Consider the following 12315-nt stretch of genomic DNA (forward strand, 5'->3'; position numbering starts at 1 on the left):
GGCAGGAAGGCTCACTCAGGGCCACTGTAATTAACCTCTGAAAGGTAAGACTACACAAATGACACTGTGGGGACATGGAGAAGGAGCAAGTGCCACAGCCTTCCTTCAGATGCTCCTCCAAACAAAAGGACACCCCGACATCACCCTTTTCTGTCTGCACAGTGGTTCAAAGGAAAAATAAAGGTCCTGAATTCTACGAAAGTGGCAGTTTGCTCTAGGAAGGAGCTTGAAAGAAAAACGGCCATAGAAATTTTCATCATACTCAGTCACAACTGGCCCTGCTGGACTCCAGCCTCGCTCTCTGTAAGAGACAGTCCTTCATATCCAGTGGGTTCACAGCCCCTTCATTCACACCAAATGGTAGCTGTGAGCAAGGCACATGGGAAATTTCTCGTGTCAAGAACCTCAAGACAGAAAGGGTGAGGAGGGGGTGGGGAGTGTAGCAGTGGGGCCTCAGAATCATTTGGGGCCCTCGTCCCAGCATTCTGATTCAGCAGGTCTCGGATGGGGCCAGAAAGCAGCCTAACAAGCACCCCAGGTGCTTCTAATACAAGTGGCTACATGGACCTTTGATAAACTCTGCAAACTGCATCAAAACCAGTACTTATTAACATTCTTAACCAGAGAGAAAAGACCAGACAGCAGAAGACAACGGAAAGGATGGAAAATCAACAGAAACTTGAGGAGGGAGATAGCTTGGTGGGTGGACAGAGCTCCACAGGCAGTATCAGGGTAAGAGGCTGGAGTAGAGTCACTCCTGCCACTGGCCAGCTGTGGGGCCCTGGGGCCCTCTCCCATGCCTGGTAAAAGGGAAACTGGTGCTATGGGACAGGACTGCAGTGGGAATCCCAACATGCAGAAGCTCATCTTTGCTGTTACAGGGACTGGCTGAGAGTGATGCAGTGGAAGCCTTCACTTCTGCACCTGGGCTTCCTCAAGGGTAGAGTGAGTTGATGAGATTACATCACTTCACCTCACATATAAATTCTTCGGATTGGCTGCTTCCTGGAATAATACCTGAAGAAGATTCTGAGGCCTTGCCTAGGCTCCACAAAAAGGAACACAGAAATCAGCTGACCCTGTCTTCTGCAGTCAGTGGCCGCTACTTGGACCTGGATGAGCTAGAAGGTTTGTTCTTGTTTTTAAACGTTCTCCGATTCCCTATCTGTACAACAAATAATAATGATACCTGTCTTTACTAGCACTTGGGATTATAAAGCCCAGAGAAGAAAAGAAACTCTTTGCTGCAAAAACTCTTTGTAAAAAGGTCAGAAGCAACACAGTGAGGGCAGGCGTGCAGGAATGTGGAGTCAAAGAGAACACAGGTTCAAATCCCAGCCGTGTGACCACGGGCAGGTTGTTTTGCCTCTCTAAGCCTCAGCTTCATGGCTATAAATGGGAATTATAGCAGTAATACCCTTCTGAGAGGTTACAGTGAGGATTAAATAAAGTGTAAAAAACAAGAAAACGCCTGCCTACAGCACATATTTAATAAATACTAGGACTCTACAACCCCTGCCCTAACACAGTTCCAAAGAATAAAGTACCCCACATGTTGCACTTCACTTTCCTACTCTCCTCATTCAGTCCCGCCTTGCCACTCACGGGCCCAGCCGCTCCACGGCATATGGGATCTTCCTGCTCTGGGGCACGAACCCGTGTCCCCTGCATCGGCAGGCGGACTCTCAACCACTGCGCCACCAGGGAAGCCCTGGCTTGTTTTTTTTTGCACTTTACTTTCTTACTCTCCTCATTCAGTCCCGCCTTGCCACAGAGCTCTTCCTGACACCCAGCCCGTGCCACTCACAGAGACAATGGTGGGGAGGATGCCAACACCCGTACACACACCTGCAAAACCCCAGAGGGACACGTAACTTACCAGAGCGTCAATGAGTACTTCTGCTCCTTCTTCACTCTCATGGAGGGTGTCTATGTCTGTTAATTCCTGAAGCAAATCAACCACAGCTATGGACACATGTGAAAAACGTTAAGGGTAACACATACATATGAAAACCCAACTGACATTTTATTAAAATATTTGGTTCCCTTCCATTTCCTGGTCAATCGCTTCATCACCATTTACCTTTGATACACTCTAGTTTTATTAACATCTCTTCAACAAGGTTCTACTCACAGTGGGTGTTCAATAAATGTTGGTAACTGCTTCACTTAGTTCCTTTCCTTATGCTGCCTTCCTGGCAACTTATTCCATAGGTTCAGTGCATTTTCATAAATTTCAAAACTTCAAATAGATCACTTGGGAGGTCACTTTTCCAGTGAGAAAAAGGCCAACACACTTAACCTTACCTCATAATTTAAATTCTTGGAACTCAGTATAATCTTAACTATCTTCTACACTTCACCTTCAAAGACAGTAATGATTTCTTCTGAGATAAGATGGCTGGTGTTCACCAAGGAGTCTTCAGAAATCAGGGCGTGACAAAATAGGTTTAAAATGTAGAGGGAAGGATTTTCGTTGGACTGTGCTAGACCCCACCAACCTCCCTTCCTCTTAAATACCATGTTGCTTTGGACATAAAAGGAAGGTGAACAATGATGATTAAACACAAGGCAAAAAGAGAGAGACAGGGACATACAGGAGAAAGAAAACATGAAGGAGAGAAAAGAGGAGTTATGTTTGGAAACTGGAAGCCCAAACTAAACTAAGTTTCCCTTCCCTCACCTTGGACGCATACACACACACACACACACACACACACACGCACGCACGCACGCACATGCGCGCGCGCACACACACACACCACTTGCTCTGTCAACCAGCATTTACTGAATGCTTATGATGAGTAAAGCACTGTGATAGTGACAAAGGCAAATCTATTCACTCTGGGCCTCAGTTTCCTCATTGATAAAATGAGGAAGTTAAGGTAACTAAAGACATTTAAAAAAATTATATACCACAGGCAATTACCAACATGTAACAAATGAGGAATACAGACAACTTGAACTGCACACATCCTGAAAAAGGAGTAAACTGAACTGGGAAATAAGGAAAGATTTGCTAGAAGATGACTGGTCAGAAAACAGGCCACTAAATAGATGAGGGCAGGTAGGCTAGAAAGCAAAACATCAGGAATATAGACAGAGAGATTAGAATGTACAAAGGTATAAGAAGAGAAGAAAGAGGATTAGGGACGGGGGGAGGGGAGAAAGTGATAACTAGACTCATATGAAGAAAATAATATCTTGAAGGAATAATATAATAGCTGTGTGCAGGATGCCCTAAAGCACTGTGAGTGTTGGGTTTGGGGGTGGGTAGATGGGGGGTTGGGGAAAAGCCAGGCCTGAAGGAGGAAGACCTGCTCCGAAGCTACAACACACAAAAGAGTCCAGAAGTGAGATGACAAGGGTCAGAATCAGGGCAGTTTCAATGCAAACTGGAAAGAAAAAATAAAAAGAAAGATACAGGACATATTAACAAGAATGATAGGACCTGCTAACTGCCAACTGATGTTACAGGTGTTTTATGAACACCTTTTGCTAAAAGAAAAATTATTCAAAGGTTTGTTTTATTTATCTATACCTGACAAGCTGACCATCATGAATAAGTAATTAAGCTTTCCGTGTCTTATTCTTTCACACTTTAAAGTAATATATACGCAAAACTTGGGTGTGCTATGAAATTCTATGTGTATAATGAGATTAAAGGTCTTTGGATAAAACTCCTTCATGCGTATAGTATATAGACTTTATTAACAAAGTAATCAGAAAGCTCTTGACACAAAGACCACGTATCAAACATGATGTATAGTAAACTAAAATATGTAAATTGTTTGAATTAAAAAACAAAACAAAACAGCCTAACCAAACTAACCTCTAGAAATTCTGAGGAGTAGGAATTAGTAGTTCTCCCTCTCTAAACACTGCTGTAGATGCCATCATAATAACTACCATTTTTAAAAAGTCATCATTATGCCAAGCACTGTGCTACTGAATTCTCACAGCAGCATTATAAGTGTGATCCCCATTTTACAGATAAGAAAGCGAAAGCTCAGAGTGGTTAAGTAACTTATCTAAAGGTCACTGCAATAGTAAGGGAGAATGTTAGGTCCACCTGATTCCAAAAACAATACCTTTGTCCGTACTCTTCATATTAATGCACAGGGGAGTATAAACCAGGTTTGAAAACAGCTAGATTCAGGTAAATTCTAGCTATTGACCCTACTATAATAACAGAGAAAAGGACTGTCACTTACTTCATCATAAATTATTAAAATCCCAGGAAAAAGAACAAAATGCTAACAACTCCTCATTCTCCTCATCTGAGAAGCTCCCATATTTATTCTCTTGAAAAGTTCTTACATATGAAATGTAAAATTCTTATTATTTATCCACCTGCTTATTTAATATGCATGATGACATTTCATCCATCCATCTATCCATCCATCCATCCATCCATCCATCCATCCACCATAGAGTCAGATGTCTATAGGACAAGGATGTGAATTGGGCATGCAATAAGTACTATCATTACATCCCCTGAATAACATCATGCCCCACTAAGTACTTAGTAACTATGATTAATTAAACATTAGCCTCAAGAGACAGGTGGGGCATATATGAAAGAACAATAGATGAAGAGTCAGAGCAAACTCGAGGATGGGGGTCATATCATATTTATCTTTGCTTCGTATCTTTAGTGAACCAAACTGTCCCCAAATTGTTAATACTATGGAATCTTGCTCAAGCTCCTTTATTTCCTTACAGCTTAGTTTCCTCATCTGTTAAGAGGTGATAATGATCTCTGCCCAGCCTATCTCACCCAGTAGCTATAAGGAATAAATGACATCATGTATGTCAAAGGGCAAGTAAATCCAAGTACTGAGAAAATAAGAAAGCACTATAATGAAGGTTGTTGTTAGTCAATTCTTCCCACAGAATGGCCAAACGCTCACTATTGCCTTCATTTTTTCTAAAACCTCTAAAATCTAAAATTTAAGCTAACAACAGCATGATCCTCCCTTTCTGGGTCACATGGGTTGGAAGATCTAATTTTATATTTCAGCTATGCCACAGAAATTCAGATTGATCAAGTCCTTTTTCAGCCTCTAAGGTCTTATGGGACAGTATCATATTTTTCTTTGATTATTCTTATACCATGCTCACAAATGGGTCACATTAAACCTGGGGGAAAAAAGGAAAAGAAAATTTGGCAATGGTGATCGTTTTATATAGGAACAGAATAAATGTCTAACTTTTACCAAGAAAAGTCATTTCTTATAATGGTCCAGTAGATATCTCCTTGCCTACTACATTCCTGCCTCAGTTGAGAAGTCAAATAAGAAATCACTTAGCAGCTACCAGGTCTGGTAAACAACTCATCAATCCTACCACTAACTGATTTTACATAAATTCTCAACTTTCACCAAATAGCATTTCAGCAAGGCAGTAATGAGTCCATAATTGTAATCATCAACTCCCGAGTAATATAATATGATCCAGAAGATAGAGGTCATTTGAAGACCAGAAAGAGGAGTAAGAAGTGAAACTAAAGATAAACAGATGAACTCTAAGTCTTAATGAGAAAATTCAGCATGGTCTGCCACCCATCCGGCGTTTCTTGACAAGCAGACTCTGGGGATGGGTGATAGGTTTTTCCACTGTAGTTACAATTTCATTTCACAAGGTAAAAGGCTCTCCCATCCAAGTGCAATAGGAAAACAGAGAGCCTGTCTTTGTGAATTACTAAAACACAGTTTTTGATAGCCTATTTTGTCATGTCAGGTAGAAAGGCCACCCCACTCACTCCCTCTGCACCTGTCCACTGCTAGGGCAATAAGCCAGTACAATAAGAGGCGAAGTAGAAAAGACCAGCTGGGTACAAAATGGCCCACAACACAATGGATTTTAGAAAAAGAGGCATGTTTGCTTTTATTTTGGCTTTAGATATTTGATTTTTTTGGCCTCATCTCATGTAGAGTCTTGGGACAGAAACGGGGCATCAATTTCATTAATCTCCAGTGAGATGTGACCACAAGGAACAAAATTATTAAAAGAAAAAAAAGATAAAGAGGAACAAAATATATTAAGCAGATGGCTTTTTTTAAAAGTCCTTTCAAAAATGCTTCTTTAAGAAAAATGACCAGTCTGGATTCACAGTATGTAACTGATTTAATGGAACAAATCTGGGGTTTTTTAGAAGTCTTTTTTTCTTTTATTCCTAGATTAGAAGAGTGATTAGATATAGCTCAATTAATGCTGATGAATTTCTAAACAGACAAAACTGTCTTTTTCTCCTTTTAAAATAATAGCACAGAACTACCTAGAATGAATCCAGATTCTTAATTTTACCCCAATCCTTAATCAAAATAATATGAGGGAAAAAAATGTCCTCATTCAACATTTATTAAGTAACTACTAAATGTCAGTGGGCACTGTTAGGCCACAGGGGAAATGTCCAAAGCAGGCTACAACCACCCTAGCCTTCCAAGGACATGGAATTCACCTAAAACTCATAAGCAAGATCAAAAGTTACATTAAGAGGTCCTTTTCCTAGATTGCCATTTTGGCACTCTTCTCCTAATCTGACTTACTTCAGAGCATACTTAAATGGCTCCAAAAAAATGGGTGGTTTATCAGTACAGATTATCAGGGAAGTTAGACTACCAATCAGGAAAAGAAGTAAATTCTTTTCAGTGTAATTTTTTAAAAAAATAAATTTATTTATTTATTTTTGGCTTCATTGGGTCTTTGCTGCTGCATGCAGGCTTTCTCTGGCTGCGACGGGCAGGGGCTACTCTTCATTGCCGTGCGCAGGCTTCTCATTGCGGTGGCTTCTCCTGTTGAGGAGCACATGCTCTAGGCGCGTGGGCTTCAGCAGTTGGGGCTCCCGGGCTCTAGAGCGCAGGCTCAGTATTTGTGGTACCCGGGTTTAGTTGCTCCGCGGCACGTGGGATCCTCCTGGACCAGGGCTTGAACCCGTGTCCCCTGCATTGGCAGGCGGATTCTTTTTTTTTTTTTTTTTGCGGTACGCGGGCCTCTCACTGTTGTGGCCTCTCCCGTTGCGGAGCACAGGCTCCGGACGCGCAGGCCCAGCGGCCACGGCTCACGGGCCCAGCCGCTCCACGGCACGTGGGATCCTCCCGGACCGGGGCACGAACCCGTGTCCCCTGCATCGGCAGGCAGACTCTCAACCGCTGCGCCACCAGGGAAGCCCGGCAGGCGGATTCTTAACCGCTGCACCACCAGGGAAGTCCCTTCAGTGTAATTTTGATTCTAGAAATATCAAGACAAGAATAGCTCCTAGCAGAACAACAGCTTGACATATAAAGTCTTGTTAGACAGTGCTTACAGGAAAGCACTGGAGCAATAGCCAACTCCCTCCCAGTCCAATTAGAAGAAAGCCCTTAGGAGGTGCAAACCCTTCCCAGCCCTACTCCTGCTCATTAGCACTGGGGCTCGAACACAAGGCACCCCTGACTACTGTACACACCCTCTGGGATAATATGGTGTGTCGCATAGACCCAAACTGCTCAAGTGCAATTGATCCCTGCTGGTCTAAAAAAAACCTGTCTGCCCTTTATTTTCCAATTCCCACAATAATTCTTCACAAAATCCAACGGGACAACTTTGCAAGTTCTCCTGGCTTTCTAGAGTTTGAGAAAACTAAGCAGTAATTTAGAAAAGAATAGTGCTAACGACCACTCCCTATTTCAGACAAAACAGAGCTGTCCCATCAGGACCAATGATCTACTCTGTAATTAACAAAACAAAGCTCTCCCTTCCTGCATATTAGCATGCAACCAACTGTAATGATGCCCTAAGTTAACAGTACAATGAGACCTCATTTTTCTGAATCACAAACGGGTGGAGAGAAAGCAGATTTGAAAAAATCTGGTTTATATTATTCAATAGTTTTTATTAAAGAATAGGGCACTTAGCTGAGAAGCAGTGGTCATGATTTTAAAAATAAATAAAGCCATGGACCTGATATTCCTATAAGTTTGTAGTGACTACGTGAGCACATCAGCTTCCAGCGCGTGAGGAATGGCAATTTCCATTGCCACGGTAGGAATCATGAAAATAAACTTGAAATGAACACTAATCTCCACATCTATCAAAAGCTTACCCATCTCCAATGCCCAGTTCCCTAATCACTGCCAAACCAGAGATGACCTACGTTTTCTCAGAACACCAATGGTACTTCCTGAGCATAACACTCCAAGGGCACTCACCACACCTAGTAATGTGAGTGTTTTTGTATCAACTAGAGTTTTTTTTTTAATTAATTAATTTTTGGCTGCATTGGGTCTTCGTTGCTGCGCCCAGGCTTTTCTCTAGCTGCGGCGAGAGGGGTCTACTCTTCGTTGCGGTGCGCGGGCTTATCATTGTGGTGGCTTCTCCTTGCGGAGCACGGGCTCTAGGCGCGTGGGCTTCAGTAGTTGTGGCACACAGCCTCAGCAGTTGTGGCTTACGGGCTCTAGAGCGCAGGCTCAGTAGTTGTGGTGCACGGGCTTAGTTGCTCCGCAGCACGTAGGATCTTCCCGGACCAGGTCTCGAACCCGTGTCCCCTGCATTGGCAGGCGGATTCTTAACCACTGCGCCACCAGGGAAGTCCTCAACTAGAGTTATTATTTGTTTCCCTGATAGCACCCAACAGAGCTTATCATACAAAGGAGAAACCCGGTAAATGCCATGATCTGCCATAAGGACTTTAGAAAGGATTCCACTGACTCTTCCCTCAAATTGAGAACACAGCAAATGACATATAAAAATAAGATATTTATGGATTTGCTGCCCTAATTTTTTTTTTCTTTTGCTGATAGCAGAAGAGGTGATTAGCCACCAACTGGGGTTCTATCTTCCTCTTGTTTTATTCCTCCTTGGTCCTTTAGGCAAATTGAGTAAATTTGGTTTAAACTGTGCCACAGAACTGACTGTTTAGCAATACCTTAAGAAAATATCTTTAGGGACTTCCCTGGTGGCGCAGTGGTTAAGAATCCACCTGCCAATGCAGGGGACACGGGTTCGAGCCCTGGTCCGGGAAGATACCATGTGCCACGGAGCAACTAAGCCTGTGCGCCACAACTACTGAGCCTGCGCTCTACAGCCCACAAGCCACAGCTACTGAGCCCACGTGCCACAACTATTGAAGCCCGTGTGCCTAGAGCCCGCGCTCTGCAACAAGAGAAGCCACTGCAATGAGGAGCCCACGCACCGCAATGAGGAGCCCGCGCACCGCAACGAAGGGTAGTCCCCCCTCACTGCAACTAGAGAAAGCCTGAGTGCAGCAATGAAGACACAACACAGCCAAAATTAAAAATAAATTAATTTATAATAAATAAATAAATAAAATAAAAAACCTTTAAATGTACCTTTGATTTTATTTTTCTGTAGAAACACTCCAAAAGGGTCACAAAAAAAAGGGCTCTGAACATGTTTAAATGATTTATTTTAAAGGAAAAATTGTTTTAAAAAGCAATATTTCTAAAAGGCAGCAGCTGTTGAATCCCACCTTGTGTTCCCTCCTAATGCATTCAGAGTGACTCTTCAATCCATGTGAGGGGTGTGCCCCTCCCTCTCTGCCCCTCACCCCCAGAGGTGCTCTTCACGGACCAGAATTCCTCTCCACAGCCAACTGATGGCTGAGCTCCAGCCTCTCAAGGGGGGAGATGAGGCACAGAAGCGCTGACAAGCCCTCACCAGCAGCAGTGATGCAGAGCGCCAGAATAAACTCTGAAGCTGCTTCTCACGGTTGAAAGGATGAGGCACAAGCTGTTTTCTCACATCCTCTGGCTCTTAAGGTTACAACAAACCAGCCTCTGATCCAATTAAAGTCCCTATAGTTTATGTTTTCTCAGAGAAGGACAAAGCAAAGATGACCTGTGCTTGCTGGGACCATAACCAGCCATGTATGGTCTTGGTTGATAAATGAAGAGTTAAAATGATTAAAAATTTAAGTCCTGACTGCCACGAAATTGTTTATTCATGGTAAGGTGTTTCGGGCAGTTACAGCTGTACAACAGTAAATTGTTAACAACCGTTTCCCGAAGAAAAATTTCCATTATAGATCACAGATACGACAAGAAGCAGAGTGCAATGCTACTGGGAGATCAACATTCCAACTGATAGAGGATATGTTAGATGCAAGTCAAGAGGGCCTACCCTTTCTTGAAACCACTTTCAAGAAAAACGGTACTTTGAGGAGGAATACATTTACCCTAATTGCTGCATCTAATTAAAATGAGGTAATTTTAAAAATTTCAAATGCACTTTAAACTTGATGTAGGGCATAATTTAAAAATTAGATTTAAAAAAATATCATTAGGGCAGCAGGGTGAAGGCTAGCAGACAAGAAGGGGAAAAAACAGTTTAGCTCTCAGAAAACAGGAGGGAAATGGCAGTCTGTCAAAGTTATTATAGGGGGGACTTGTTTTTTTCCCTTCTTAAAGACCAGAACGTAACAACTTGGAACATCTGTGCCATTGTCTTTCCCAAACATCCCGATGTCAAGCACACTTCTTGTGTCAGTCTTCTCCCCAGCAGGAACCAGGTTGGTGAATCAGCAAAGTGTCAGCATCTTCAGAAAGCTGCCACTATTATTTTGAGTTAGCAAGAATAAAAGAAGAATAAGAGTTGTGTTTCCAGAAACAAAATAGGTGATTGCTGTATTAATACACAAGGTAACAGGTGACTATACAACTCTGTCAGGGATGTAGTAAATCCTACAGGGAAAAGACTCAAGGTGCATTAGAAATGACACTGGACTGGAAATCAGGGGCCTGGAGTGCCAGCCTCAACCTCAACAGCTAGTGGTCCAACATCTAGACCTTAGACTTGTTACTAACTAAACAAATAAGGCCCTGGACTAAGTCAACTCTAAGGTCTGTTTGGATTCTGAAAAGCTACCATTCTTAGGTGAACTGAAATGTGAAGTCACAATTAGAACTCTTGGTTACTAACTCTGTGAGGACCAGTTAGTACCTTGAATAGGGCTATTTGTATGCTAGATACTCAATATGTTTACTGACGGATACTGCTTGAGCATCAGTGCAGCCTATGGTTCCTGGGGGTCTAGCACAGTGCCTGATAAGCACTCAAAGCCATGTCTACCAAATGAATTCATGAGACCCATACCAAGCTCACCCAGAGACAAGCTAATTGACCAGGGTCCTCGTACAACCCAGAACCTCCCGGTGATGAGTATGGGGAATATACTCATCAATCTAGGGACTGACAGAAATTCTCAATACTGCCTAACATTCCATGAATTATCAGAAATGGCTTAAAAGATCACCCTTCAAGAAGCCTGCATTAAGATTATTCACTGATTTATTTCTATGAGAATTATCAGGCAGGAAAGAACCTAGTCAGACATGCTCTCAGGAGAGAGATTACCAGAAAGATGAAAATAACATGAAGCAGCAGCAGATTTCCCATGAATATCACTCAAGCAGACTAACTACATTTGTCTCTTATCTTCGGAAATCTATATTCAAACAGAACAACTATTGGAAGAGAATTTGCTTTAATGACCGTAACCCCAACCACAGGTACATCAAAAACCTTTTCCACTAAAGCTGTTTCACATCTGATAGCAAAGACAAAGTATAAAAAGGTTTAAGTCATGATTCAGCTTCAGTTAAAAGTAACATTTACTAAATACCTACTATGTATCAGAAACTGCTTAGCACTTATATGAACTCCTTTGATCCTCTCAATAACACTGAAAGGCAAAAGTTTATATATATATATATATATATATATGAATGTTTATATTTTTTTCCAGTAAATGCCATCTACGAATATACACAGTATCATTCCCACAGAAGAGTCTATAGCATTTAAGTCTTGAAAACAAGGTGACAACTGAATTCACAATTTTTAGATCCTTCGGTAATTTAATGTTCTATGCCCTTAAGTCTGTTAGACCTTAAGGTATCCAGGTCTGGTTACGTCCCAGTGACATAACTCATCTACTTTTGCAGATGAGAATACTAAGGGCTGGAGGGGCACCAAATTTCATACAGGGAATCAAACTTAGACTGTCTGTTTAGGTCTAACGCTGTCAACAAATACTAAATGTTATTGTGCACCCAGCCTCTTTTAAGGAATTGGGAATATAGCAGTAGACAAAGTAGATAAAAATTCCTGTCTTCCTGGACATTCGAATGTGAGACTAGAGGAGGGTTCACTCCACTGGGCCATCTGTTAGCAAAATGATGTGTAGATCAACAGATGTAAATCCTGTCTGGTTTTGCCTATATAATGGGCCCCCAAATCAAGATCCTGAAAAATTAATGCTGTTAATGTATGAACAGGATACATCACGATGAATTCTAACACTAATAAGAGCAA

General features: G+C 42.1%; 1 protein-coding gene across 1 annotated transcript in view; it reads right to left on the minus strand.

Annotated features, from left to right (window-relative positions):
* Positions 1-12315, minus strand: part of CTNNBL1 (catenin beta like 1) — a 170210-nt gene that overhangs the window by 115058 nt on the left and 42837 nt on the right. Inside the window, exon 5 of the mRNA XM_049699992.1 lies at positions 1880-1975. Coding sequence (XP_049555949.1) covers positions 1880-1975 — 96 coding nt within the window. The remainder of the gene's footprint in view (positions 1-1879; positions 1976-12315) is intronic.

The sequence above is a fragment of the Orcinus orca genome, chromosome 16 (genome assembly GCF_937001465.1).
Source record: "Orcinus orca chromosome 16, mOrcOrc1.1, whole genome shotgun sequence".
In the NCBI taxonomy this organism is placed as follows: domain Eukaryota; kingdom Metazoa; phylum Chordata; class Mammalia; order Artiodactyla; family Delphinidae; genus Orcinus; species Orcinus orca.